At 43.2% G+C, this 12,216-nt stretch overlaps 1 protein-coding gene across 7 annotated transcripts in view; it reads left to right on the plus strand.

Annotated features, from left to right (window-relative positions):
• Window positions 1-12,216, plus strand: part of serac1 (serine active site containing 1) — an 82,658-nt gene that overhangs the window by 18,622 nt on the left and 51,820 nt on the right. For 6 of the 7 annotated variants that reach the window (XR_010018992.1, XM_063056565.1, XM_063056566.1 and 3 more), the window contains exons 5-7: window positions 4,505-4,636; window positions 5,830-5,948; window positions 10,685-10,813. Coding sequence is in view for 6 of the 7 variants with exons in the window: in XM_063056565.1 (XP_062912635.1) it covers window positions 4,505-4,636; window positions 5,830-5,948; window positions 10,685-10,813 (380 nt within the window). In the remaining variant the exon portion in view is untranslated. Of the gene's footprint in view, window positions 1-4,488; window positions 4,637-5,829; window positions 5,949-10,684; window positions 10,814-12,216 lie in introns of all 7 variants that reach the window. The other variant, XM_063056570.1, reaches the window with a different exon arrangement.

Here is a 12,216-nt window from a genome sequence, read left to right on the forward strand (position 1 = left end):
TAAAGAAACAAGCAACACAGTAATCGAAAGGATAATAAATGCAACAGTTCAGCGATGATAAACACACATGTGCACAGAATTAAGATAAAGGAACAGCAGTTATAATGGGTGACTTCAATCTACATGTAGACTGGGTGAACCAAATTGGTAAAGGTGCTGAGGAAGAGGATTTCTTGGAATGTATGCGGGATGGTTTTTTGAACCAACATGTCGAGGAACCAACTAGAGAGCAGGCTATTCTGGACTGGGTTTTGAGCAATGAGGAAGGGTTAATTAGCGATCTTGTCGTGAGAGGCCACTTGGGTAAGAGTGACCATAATATGGTGGAATTCTTCATTAACATGGAGAGTGACATAGTTAATTCAGAAACAAAGGTTCTGAACTTAAAGAAGGGGAACTTTGAAGGTATGAGACGTGAATTAGCTACGATAGACTGGCAAATGACACTTAAAGGATTGACGGTGGATATGCAATGGCAAGCATTTATAGGTTGCATGGATGAACTACAACAATTGTTCATCCCAGTTTGGCAAAAGAATAAATCAAGGAAGGTAGTGCACCCGTGGCTGACAAGAGAAATTAGGAAGAGGCGCAGTCGACGTTTCAGGCCGAGACCCTTCGTCAGGACTAACTGAAGGAAGAGTGAGTAAGGGATTTGAAAGCTGGAGGGGGAGGGGGAGATGCAAAATGATAGGAGAAGACAGGAGGGGGAGGGATAGAGCCGAGAGCTGGACAGTCCAGCTCTCGGCTCTATCCCTCCCCCTCCTGTCTTCTCCTATCATTTTGCATCTCCCCCTCCCCCTCCAGCTTTCAAATCCCTTACTCACTCTTCCTTCAGTTTAGTCCTGACGAAGGGTCTCGGCCTGAAACGTCGACTGCGCCTCTTCCTATAGATGCTGCTTGGCCTGCTGCGTTCACCAGCAACTTTGATGTATGTTGCTTGAATTTCCAGCATCTGCAGAATTCCTGTTGTTTAAGAGAAATTAGGGATAGTATCAATTCCAAAGAAGTAGCATACAAATTAGCCAGAGAAAGTGGCTCACCTGAGGACTGGGAGGAATTCAGAGTTCAGCAGAGGAAGACAAAGGGCTTAATTAGGAAGGGGAAAAAAGATTATGAGAGAAAACTGGCAGAGAACATAAAAATGGACTGTAAAAGCTTTTATAGATATGTAAAAAGGAAAAGACTGGTAAAGACAAATGTAGGTCCCCTGCAGACAGAAACAGGTGAATTGATTATGGGGAGCAAGGACATGGCAGACCAATTGAATAATTACTTTGGTTCTGTCTTCACTAAGGAGGACACAAATAATCTTCCAGAAATAGTAAGGGACAGAGGGTCCAGTGAGATGGAGGAACTGAGTGAAATACATGTTAGTAGGGAAGTGGTGTTAGGTAAATTGAAGGGATTGAAGGCAGATAAATCCCCAGGGCCAGATGGTCTGCATCCTAGAGTGCTTAAGGAAGTAGCCCAAGAAATAGTGGATGCATTAGTGATAATTTTTCAAAACTCGTTAGATTCTGGACTAGTTCCTGAGGATTGGAGGGTGGCTAATGTAACCCCAATTTTTAAAAAAGGAGGGAGAGAGAAACCAGGGAATTATAGACCGGTTAGCCTAACGTCGGTGGTGGGGAAACTGCTGGAGTCAGTTATCAAGGATGTGATAACAGCACATTTGGAAAGCGGTGAAATGATCGGACAAAGTCAGCATGGATTTGTGAAAGGAAAATCATGTCTGACGAATCTCATAGAATTTTTTGAGGATGTAACTAGTAGAGTGGATAGGGGAGAACCAGTGGATGTGGTATATTTGGATTTTCAAAAGGCTTTTGACAAGGTCCCACATAGGAGATTAGTGTGCAAACTTAAAGCACACGGTATTGGTGGTAAGGTATTGGTGTGGGTGGAGAATTGGTTAGCAGACAGGAAGCAAAGAGTGGGAATAAACGGGACCTTTTCAGAATGGCAGGCGGTGACTAGTGGGGTACCGCAAGGCTCAGTGCTGGGACCCCAGTTGTTTACAATATATATTAATGACTTGGATGAGGGAATTAAATGCAGCATCTCCAAGTTTGCGGATGACACGAAGCTTGGCGGCAGTGTTAGCAGTGAGGAGGATGCTAAGAGGATGCAGGGTGACTTGGATAGGTTGGGTGAGTGGGCAAACTCATGGCAGATGCAATTTAATGTGGATAAATGTGAAGTTATCCACTTTGGTGGCAAAAATAGGAAAACAGATTATTATCTGAATGGTGGCCGATTAGGAAAAGGGGAGGTGCAACGAGATCTGGGTGTCATTATACACCAGTCATTGAAAGTGGGCATGCAGGTACAGCAGGCGGTGAAAAAGGCGAATGGTATGCTGGCATTTATAGCGAGAGGATTCGAGTACAGGAGCAGGGAGGTACTACTGCAGTTGTACAAGGCCTTGGTGAGATCACACCTGGAGTATTGTGTGCAGTTTTGGTCCCCTAATCTGAGGAAAGACATCTTTGCCATAGAGGGAGTACAAAGAAGGTTCACTAGATTGATTCCTGGGATGGCAGGACTTTCATATGAAGAAAGACTGGATGAACTGGGCTTGTACTCGTTGGAATTTAGAAGATTGAGGGGGGATCTGATTGAAACGTATAAGATCCTAAAGGGATTGGACAGGCTAGATGCAGGAAGATTGTTCCCGATGTTGGGGAAGTCCAGAACGAGGGGTCACAGTTTGAGGATAGAGGGGAAGCCTTTTAGGACCGAGATTAGGAAAAACTTCTTCACACAGAGAGTGGTGAATCTGTGGAATTCTCTGCCACAGCAAACTGTTGAGGCCAGTTCATTGGCTATGTTTAAGAGGGAGTTAGATATGGCCCTTGTGGCTACAGGGGTCAGGGGGTATGGAGGGAAGGCTGGGGCGGGGTTCTGAGTTGGATGATCAGCCATGATCATAATAAATGGCGGTGCAGGCTCGAAGGGCCGAATGGCCTACTCCTGCACCTATTTTCTATGTTTCTATGTTTCTATAACAGCATCAATCAAGCTCTATCGTTGTCTAGGGGTAAATGACCAAATTTCAAAGTGACTCAAAGTTCAGTCCAGTTTAGTAGTTCAGTTCGCAGTAATCGTTGCCATGGCGATGGACAACTTGGGGGAAGAGAGAGAGAGAGAACAGGAACAACTGATCATTCAGACACGGCTTCACTCACAGACCGGCGAGATGGCTCACAAGCAGCTTTTTGGGCGGGTCCTTGGTGATGTCACCTGAGGTCACCGACTGTGACCCCTCCTCCAGATGCGGTCGATCCTCTGCAGTGAACCCGGCACCCAGGCAGGGGCAGACACACACCGGGTTCCCGCTGATCGTACCTTTCCACCCTGGCCGTGGTCTGGTACTTCCCACTGACTCGTGAGAAGCGTACCGCTTCCAGGGTCTCGTTACCTCGGGTGGCGTGTGTGTCTTAGCAAACCGGTCCCTTTTTATCCCCCTGCTGGGGTATCGCCTGTCCATCACTTCAAACAGTTCAGGGTTCAAAAGGGGGAGCCGCTCCAGACAGCTCTCTCTCCCACGTCCCTTCATTACACATCTCCAGATGCTGCTCCATTGTTCCTTATCTCTCCTTCCCCTGAGGGCAGGTGGCAGACCACTTGCTGATGTCACTGATGCTAACCTAGGCCAGCAAACATCTTAATTTTATGTGTATTCTCGTCACAACATATCTTCCCCTCCCCCCCACATCTTTCACAGGGATCACTCTCTGCGTGACTCCCTTGTCCATTTCTCCCTTCCCATAGATGTCCCTCCTGATGCTTATTGTGCTTACAGGGATAAGTCCCACACCTGCCCCTAAACCTCCTCCCTCACCATCATTCATAGCCCCAAACAGTCCTTCAAGGTGGGGCAACACTTCTTATCTACTGGTATCCAGTGCTCCCCGTACGGGCTCCTCTGCAATGGCAAGACCCAGCATCGATTGGGGGATGGCTTCGTCGAGCAGTCCCGAAGAAAATTCTTGGCCTGAAACGTCGACTGTTTATTAGATGCTGCCTGACTTGCTGAGTTCCTCCACTATTCTGTGTGTGTTGCTCTTTCCCCTCAAATCTGCTATATTTTCCATTTCTTATCACAAAATATTCATTCTGATCATAAAGTCATGCTTTGAAAATGTTCAGATTAGAAGTTATCCTGTAGGTTAATTTCCTTTAATTTTTCAGCTGAAGTGACTGAATTTTCCTCAATGCCTTGTTCCTACATTTGATGTTTTCCTCCGATGCCCTGAACGAACATTATTTTATTCCTTTCTAACGTGGCTTTCTCAAATGAGTCATTGATAGTTTTGAGTTGAGCTCCGTTCTGCCATTCCTGTGAGGCATGTGGATCCATTATTAATTTGTTTTGAGAGTTAATTTTTTTTCTCAGTAATTGTTTTCTTAAGTACACAAATTGCAATGGGTAGACATGTTCCATATTTATATTTTAAAGTATATAAATCACAGTTGTCACAGTTCTTGTGTTTTACAGAGAATTACATGAAGCTAGATGTGGAAGATCAAGAGTCTGATTTGTGGCTGCTTCTAAAACGGACTCGATCAACATTAAAAGCTGTCCGATTGCAAGCTGTCCAGACCCTGGCAAAGAAATATCACTGGCACGGTAGGACACTGAGCACATGTTCATAATTACTGATCAGTGGATTAAAAAAAAAAATCAGAGTTTAAGAAGCAATGTCCCCTTTTATTTAAATGTTTTAAAATGTTCACATCCTTGTGTTTCTTACTTTAAACGGTCCAGGTTTTTCATGGTTCAGGAAAACTAGCAGCTGAAGGAGGGGAGAGTGCAGCAAGGACTGATACTTGAAAGGAAGGTCAAAGTAAATTTTCTTATCGAAGTGTGTATATGTCCCCATAGACAGTATTGCCCTGAGATTCACTTTCTTGCAGGCATTTGCAGGAATATAAAGAAATGCAATAAAATTTATGAAAAACTTACGTAAACAAAGACTAACAAACAACCAACATGAAAAATAAGCCAAGTTGTGTAAATAAATAATACTGAGAACATGCGTTGTAGAGTCTTTGAAAATGAGTCTGTAGATTGTGGAATTAGTTCAGAGTTGAGGTGAGTGAGGTTATCCATGGTGGTTCGAGAGCCTGATGGGTGAAGGGTAATAACTTCTCCTAAACCTGGTGGTGTGGGACCAAAGGCTCCTGTACCTTCTCCCCAATGGTAGTTGCAAGAAGAGGGCATGGTCTGGATGGTGGATGCTGCCTTCTTGCGGCAGCGCTCCTTGTGACTGTGCTCAATGGTGGGCAGGGTTTTGCCTGTGATGGATCAGTTGTCCCTCATTTGGTCATGCTGGGAATAGGAGTGTTCATTTGTGAGAGCTGAGGTTGTTCATAAACCCAGCAATCTAGTGGAGAAGATCCAGTTTGAGGGAATTTGCAGCAATAGATATAGTTAGTGGAGTCAGCAAGCAAAGGGCACAGATTTTGGATTAATAGCTGAAAGAAAGTGCTGGGGAGTGGTATTTTTCACACTGTACATTGAATGGCAGTTTGCCTGAAAGAGTAGTGCGAGCAGGATATATCCCGAATAGGAAAATTTGCTGGACCACGTAGAAAGGAGAAGTTCTTCCAAAGGTTCAACTTGGACTGAATTACTTGAATGCCCTCCTATGCTGTTTGATTCCAAATAACAGGAGATAACTTGCACAGAAAAGCTATGGGATTTGCTCTCCTCTGTAAATGGTCACTGTTTAACTGTAAAAATTCAGTCTGTGGTGAATAATGAAATGCTAACACTCCAAGTATTACTGTTAATCCTGTGTAAATGTTCTTCATCTACAGATTATCAATACAGAACTGTGGCCCAGGCATGTGATCAGAAAACTTGCATCGGGCTAGCCAGATCTAAAGACATTGATCTGCGCTTTTTTTTACGCCCTCCTTTACCAAAATCAATTGAGGTGGGTAAATCGCTTAACATGCTTTTAAAATACATTGCTTGTTAATGCTTATTCACTGTTAATTACTCTGATGGTGAAGTTGTGGTACCATTTGAGCACTATCAGCCAAACAAGACGACTTAGCAGAAGCAGCACCATATCTGGATTAGTGGCAGTTTCAGAAAAGCTGCTTTAGATCTGCTAAAGTCTGCTAAAGCTAGTCCTGATGAAGGGTCTCGGCCTGAAACGTCGACTATACCTCTTCCTAGCAATGCTGCCTGGCCTGCTGCGTTCACCGGCAACATTGATGTGTGTTGTTTAGATCAACAACACTGTTTTGGTATAAATGCATCTGTCAATAAAAGATTGTTCATGTTGGTTGGGACTCATACAAGCTTTCCTTCACTAGGATGTTGATGCTTCCAGATTTAGGTGATAATATGGGTAGCCTCCAACCTGATGGCATGAACATTGACTTCTCTAACTTCCGCTAGGCCCCACCTCCCCCTCGTACCCCATCTGTTACTCTTTTTAATGCACACATTCTTTCTCTCACTCTCCTTTTTCTCCCTCTGTCCCTCTGAATATACCTCTTGCCCATCCTCTGGGTCACCCCCCCCCCCGTCTTTCTTCCCGGACCTCCTGTCCCATGATCCTCTCGTATCCCCTTCTGCCTATCACCTGTCCAGCTCTCGGCTCCATCCCTCCCCCTCCTGTCTTCTCCTATCATTTTGCATCTCCCCCTCCCCCTCCTGCTTTCAAATCCCTTACTCACTCTTCCTTCAGTTAGTCCTGACGAAGGGTCTCGGCCTGAAACGTCGACTGCGCCTCTTCCTATAGATGCTGCCTGGCCTGCTGCGTTCACCAGCAACTTTGATGTATGTTGCTTGAATTTCCAGCATCTGCAGAATTCCTGTTGTTAGCCTTATTGTTATATTCAGTAGGGTCAGGTAATTTATTTTTTCTGGAATGAGCTCTTCATATCAGCACCTACTTCTGAAGATGTTGCTTTTGGATTTCTATAATTGATATTCCTCAGCCAATAGAAGATTAAGACAACAGTTTGATGAGTTCATTAATATTTGCTCTTCAAAAAGATTTGTATGAACTAATCACTGAAACAAACTGAACTTGGGGAAAAAAGTATGTTATTCTTCTATAATAAAAGCACAATACACTGGAAACACACAGCAAGTCAGGCAGCAACTCGAAACAGAGCTAACGTCTCAGAATTTTTTTCCAGAATTATTTTTTGTATGATTATTTTACTGCTGCCTTATATGTGTTGTGTGTGCCTTGTGTTGTGTGTGACTGCTGGGACTGTGTTTTGCAGCTGAGCCCCAGAGGAATGCTGTTTCATTTGGCTCTATTCACGGGTATTCCTGTATGGTTGAATGATAATTGAACTTGAACTGGGAAAACTGCAGCCATTGTTTTCCTCCTCCCTCTTATCTAAAGTTAAAGCAGCCATGCTGTGGTGCAGAAATGGAGGTGTGGATGTTAGAATCATGCAGTTACTGTGGGTGTCCATTTCCACACTGGTATATCACCTGACCTGGAAACTCCAACCCATGCCTTTGTTCCTGCCAGACTTAGTTCTTCTAACACGTTCCTGGTTGGCTTTCCTTATTCTATGCTTATTTGAAGCATTTTGATGTCTTTGCTTTGTTAAAGGTTGCATTAACTGAGGTGATTTAGCCTCTAACCTTGCTCCATCACTGCCTTTGCACATTACATAACAGTGCGCCCTGCATCAGGGAGTGGTCAGGTCTTACTCCATCCTCTAAAGGAAGGTAAACTTGGTGTAGGGTCAACATCAGTTACAAATTTTAAATAGGTTCCTCCAACTTGGTTGGGATTTAGTCTTCTGACATATAATTTTCAGAATCAAGTTTAATATCACCGGCATACGTCATGAAATTTGTTGTTTTCTGGCAACAGTATATCTGTGTGTATGTGTGTGTGTGTGTATATACACAAAAAGGGAAAAGAAAAATTACTGAGGTGGTGTTCATGGGTTTATTGTCCATTCAGAAACTGGCAGAGGGGAAGAGGCTGTTCCTGGAACATTGAATGATTCAAGATAATACATTTGCCATTAATTTCTTTAAATCATTTTCCTTTTTAATTAATCTTAAAAAAGCCATGTCGAGATGCTCAGTGTGGGTAATCACACATGACTCAGTGTATATGCTCCTATCAACGATCTGCCGTCAAAGTTTCTCCGAGTGGTGTATCTGTCAGGAAGGCAGTCTGGTGTGCTTGCTCTGTGTTGAGTATCTTTATCTGTGATCAACAGCCTTAAAATGATTTACCCTGAGGCCCTCTTCATCATAAGCTGGTGACTTCAACCAGGCCACTTCAAGAGTGTGTTACAGAATATCACCAGTACGTCTCTGTCCAACTAGGGGACTAAGCACCCTTGACCACAGCTACACAACCATCAAAGCTGCCTATCAAACCAACCCCACTGGTAAATTAGACCTAAAGCCTGTGCTGTTCCCCCCTGTCTACAGCAGAAACTAGAACATGAGGATGCAGTTCAGAAAGTCATTCAATGTTGGTGTAAGCAAACAGATGAGCTGAGATGTGACTCTTGACTCAACAGATCAGTCCATATTTAAAGACTCAGCACCCAACGTAAATGAATCATGACAGTCAAAGACTTTACCAGCAAGTTTGTAGAGGACTGTGCCATAAAGAAGTCAATCCAGATGCTCCCAAACTAGAAATCATGGATGAAGCAGGAGGTCAGAACCAGGTTTATCATCTCTATCTTATATGATGTGAAATTTGTTGTATTTTTGTCCAAAGTAACAAAATTGCAATAAATTGCAAAATAAAAAAAAGCTGCAAAAAATAAGAATAATAGGGACTGTTCAGAAATCTGATGATGGGGGTAAAAGCTGTTTCTGAATCATTGAGTGTGGATTTTCAGGCTCTACTTCGTGTCTGATGGCGGCGACGAGAAGTCAGCTTGTCTCAAGTGGTGAAGAGCCCTTGATGGTGGATGCTGGGGTGCATCATGAAGATGTCCTCTGTGGGAAGGATTGCGCTTGTGGTGGAGCTGGCACCCCAGCCCGCTGTAGCCTCTTGTGATCCAGGTGTTGGAGCTCCGTAATAGGCTGTGACATCACTGTTCAGAATTTTGTCTGACATGTATCTATAGAAGTTTGCAAAAACCTTTGATGTACAAAACCTTCTCAAACTTTTAATGGAGTAGAGCCACTGGCATATCTTATTTGTGATTGTATCAATGTGTTGGAGCCAAGACAGATCCTTAGAGGTGCTGAACGACAGGAACCTGAATTTACTCACCCTTTCCACCACTGAACTCTCAATGAGGACTGGTGCATATTATCCTAACTTGACCTTCCTGAAGTCCACAATCAGTTCCTTGGTCTCGCTCTTTACTGAAGTCCGTGACTGTGGGATTCAAATCAAGATGCAAGAAATCAAGATACAACCTCTGTAAAGCTATCAGATGAATAGGTTTCCTTAGAGCTATTCATATCAGTCTGTAGGGGTATTTGCAGATATTTTAACCTCTTAACAGAGTCACTGAAGTACCAAGTGAAACATCGACATCTTTCAGCGTGCATCCATTTGAAAACTGTAAGTCTCATCAGGGGTGAGCCAATAAAAAGAAAGGAGGTTCAACTGGAGTGGCTATTGTGTGAGTGGGGCAGTGTTAGAGTTTGGCAACAGTCTTCTGTCCTAATTAAGAGGCGTGGTGTCCCAAATAAATGAAGGAAATCTGGGCTATTTTCTCGGGATTTGTTTTTATTCTTTAAAAGTTGTCCCAAATAAGCAGCTGCCCTGATTAACTGATGGCCCAATTCACCAGAATCCACTGTATATGGTAATATACTTTGATAATTTTACTTTGAACTACCATCCCACATGTCTTTGGGATCTGGAAGGAGACCCAGACAGGCATAGGGTGAGCATGGAAACTTCACACATTACCGGTAGTCAAGAATGTAGGAACTGCAAGGTAAAAAAGTTGAGTTTGTTGTCATATGCAGAGGTGTAATAATAAGCCTAGTTACATACAGCAGTGTTACAGGCAAATAGCATCAAATAATCAGCATACGTATAGAAAATGTAAATTATGGAGAATTTTTACAAGAAAAAGCACAATTAGAACAAAAAAGACCAAAGGCTGTTTTAGTGCAAAGTGATCAAAGTGTTGCTATGCTGAGGTAGGAATTGGAGTTGTGCTGGTGGTTGAAGGGAAGTAGCTGTTCTTAAACTTGGTGGATGTGGTACTCCAGGCTTCAGTGTCTCCTGTGTGAAGATGGTTGTGAGAAAATGGTATGGCTAGGGTAGTGGGGATCTTTGATTATATTGCCTTCTTGAGGGAGCATTTCCTGTTGATACTTTCAGTGGTGGGAAGCTACGTTCCCATGACATGTTGGACCGAGTCCGCTATTCTCTGTAGCTTCTTGCGTTTTTGCATGTTTGAGGTGCTGTATCAGACCGTGATGCAACCAGTCAGGATACTTTTAACAGTACACCTGTAGAAATGTGTTAGTGTTCAGAGACAAGCTGAACCTCCGAAGAAGGTCAAGTGGCTGGTGCGCCGTCCTTGTGATTGTCAGTCTACTTCCCGTGTTACCGTGTTGTCCAGGTGATATGAGATGAACATGCGGGTAAAATGTGTAAATAAAATATTAAAAGAGGTGAAGACAAGAAGAAAGCTAGGAAAATGTTTCTATATTTAGACTGTGTTCTGTTTGATTTCTGTATTGTAGGATTCGTACATCGAAGATGAGCTAAGAAATCTGTTGGCATCCCTACCACAGGCTGAAGTGGATCAGTGTGTGCAATACTTTACTTCACTGGCTTTACGGGAGAGCAACCAGGCTCTATCAGCACAAAGGGTAAGCTCAAATTATCCAGTCCCATGCTGTCGTCTAGAAAGTAAGGGCCAATATCTGAAAATCAAGATGTAGAATCAGTTTGAGTAGGACTAAAGGCTAATTTATACTTCTGTGTAGTAGCCTACACCGTTGTGAGCATTTATACTTGTGCGTTGGTGTGTCTGCGTCGCTCTGCAATTCACCGCCAAAACGCTAGTTGGTGGTGGGGTTTCTATGTCACTGTGTTGAGTTTCTTCGTGTTGAAACTCAACACGAAGAAACTCAAATTTCAAACAATGGCGACTGAAACTGAAGGAGGGTGAATTTTCTGTGCTTGTTCGGCCATTAAGAGACATGGACGAGGAAATGCATTTCAAATATTTTTGGATGTTGGCAGATAGATTTGATGATTTGGTTCATCATCTCCAACCACTTATTTCGCATCACTGTACACACAGTATACTCAGAGAATGGCATTCTTTATTTGAGTTTTAGCTTCAGGCGGAAGTCAACAGGTTGTAGCAGCTAGCTACAAACTGGCGTCAAGCACAGGGTCCTCCATGATTTCTTTATAGGAAGCATTGCAGCCAGAGTTCCTTCTTTGCCCTTCACCCAATGGGAAGCTATTGCAGCATAGGAAGAAATGCGATGCTACCAAGCGGACCAATCACAGTTGTTGCGGTCTGCGTTGCTGCGTAGTTACATTTTTGGGGAGGTGCACGTCAGGCTACAGCGTAGGGTATGCGGCCTCGCTGTCCCTATGGCGTCGATTTGATACAGAAGTATAAATTGGCCTTAAGAAACGAGGATCAACTGGAGTGCTGTAGCCTGAACTGTCAATGTCATCTCAGGCAATGTAAGTCAGGATAATGTGGGTAATTTAGTCATCATGGGAAGCTTAATCATTATATGAAGAGTAACGCAACTTTGTAGTAACATTCTAGGCAAGCAAATTTATGGAATCCATTGAAAATAATTTCCCAGATCATGTTGAAAAGCTAACGAGGTTACGGGCTTTAGTTTTAAATGTTATATACCATGACAAGGTTAAGTAATAATTAACAGTCTGGTGGGAGTGGGTGAAAATTATAATACTGTCTGGTTTACTTAAATATGGAATTAGGGTCTCTGGCTTGGAGAAATAGAAAAGTAGCTTTAAGTATGAAGGGCTAAGGTTGTCTGAGAAATGTGGCTAAAAGGTGTGGGGAAGCTGAAGATTTCAAATGCTGGAAAGCTGAAGATGCTGACAGAAATACTCCACAGATCAGGAATCTGTGGAAAGTGAGTAAGAGTTAATGTTTCTGGACCATGAGTTGTTTTTTTAAATGGTAATGAGTTAGAAATAATGCAAGTCTGCAGTAATACGGAGAGTGCAGTGGAGTTGGAAACAGAACAAAACAGGAAGGTCTCTGTGTGGGTAGAGA

The sequence above is a fragment of the Mobula hypostoma genome, chromosome 8 (assembly GCF_963921235.1).
Source record: "Mobula hypostoma chromosome 8, sMobHyp1.1, whole genome shotgun sequence".
NCBI lineage: Eukaryota > Metazoa > Chordata > Chondrichthyes > Myliobatiformes > Myliobatidae > Mobula > Mobula hypostoma.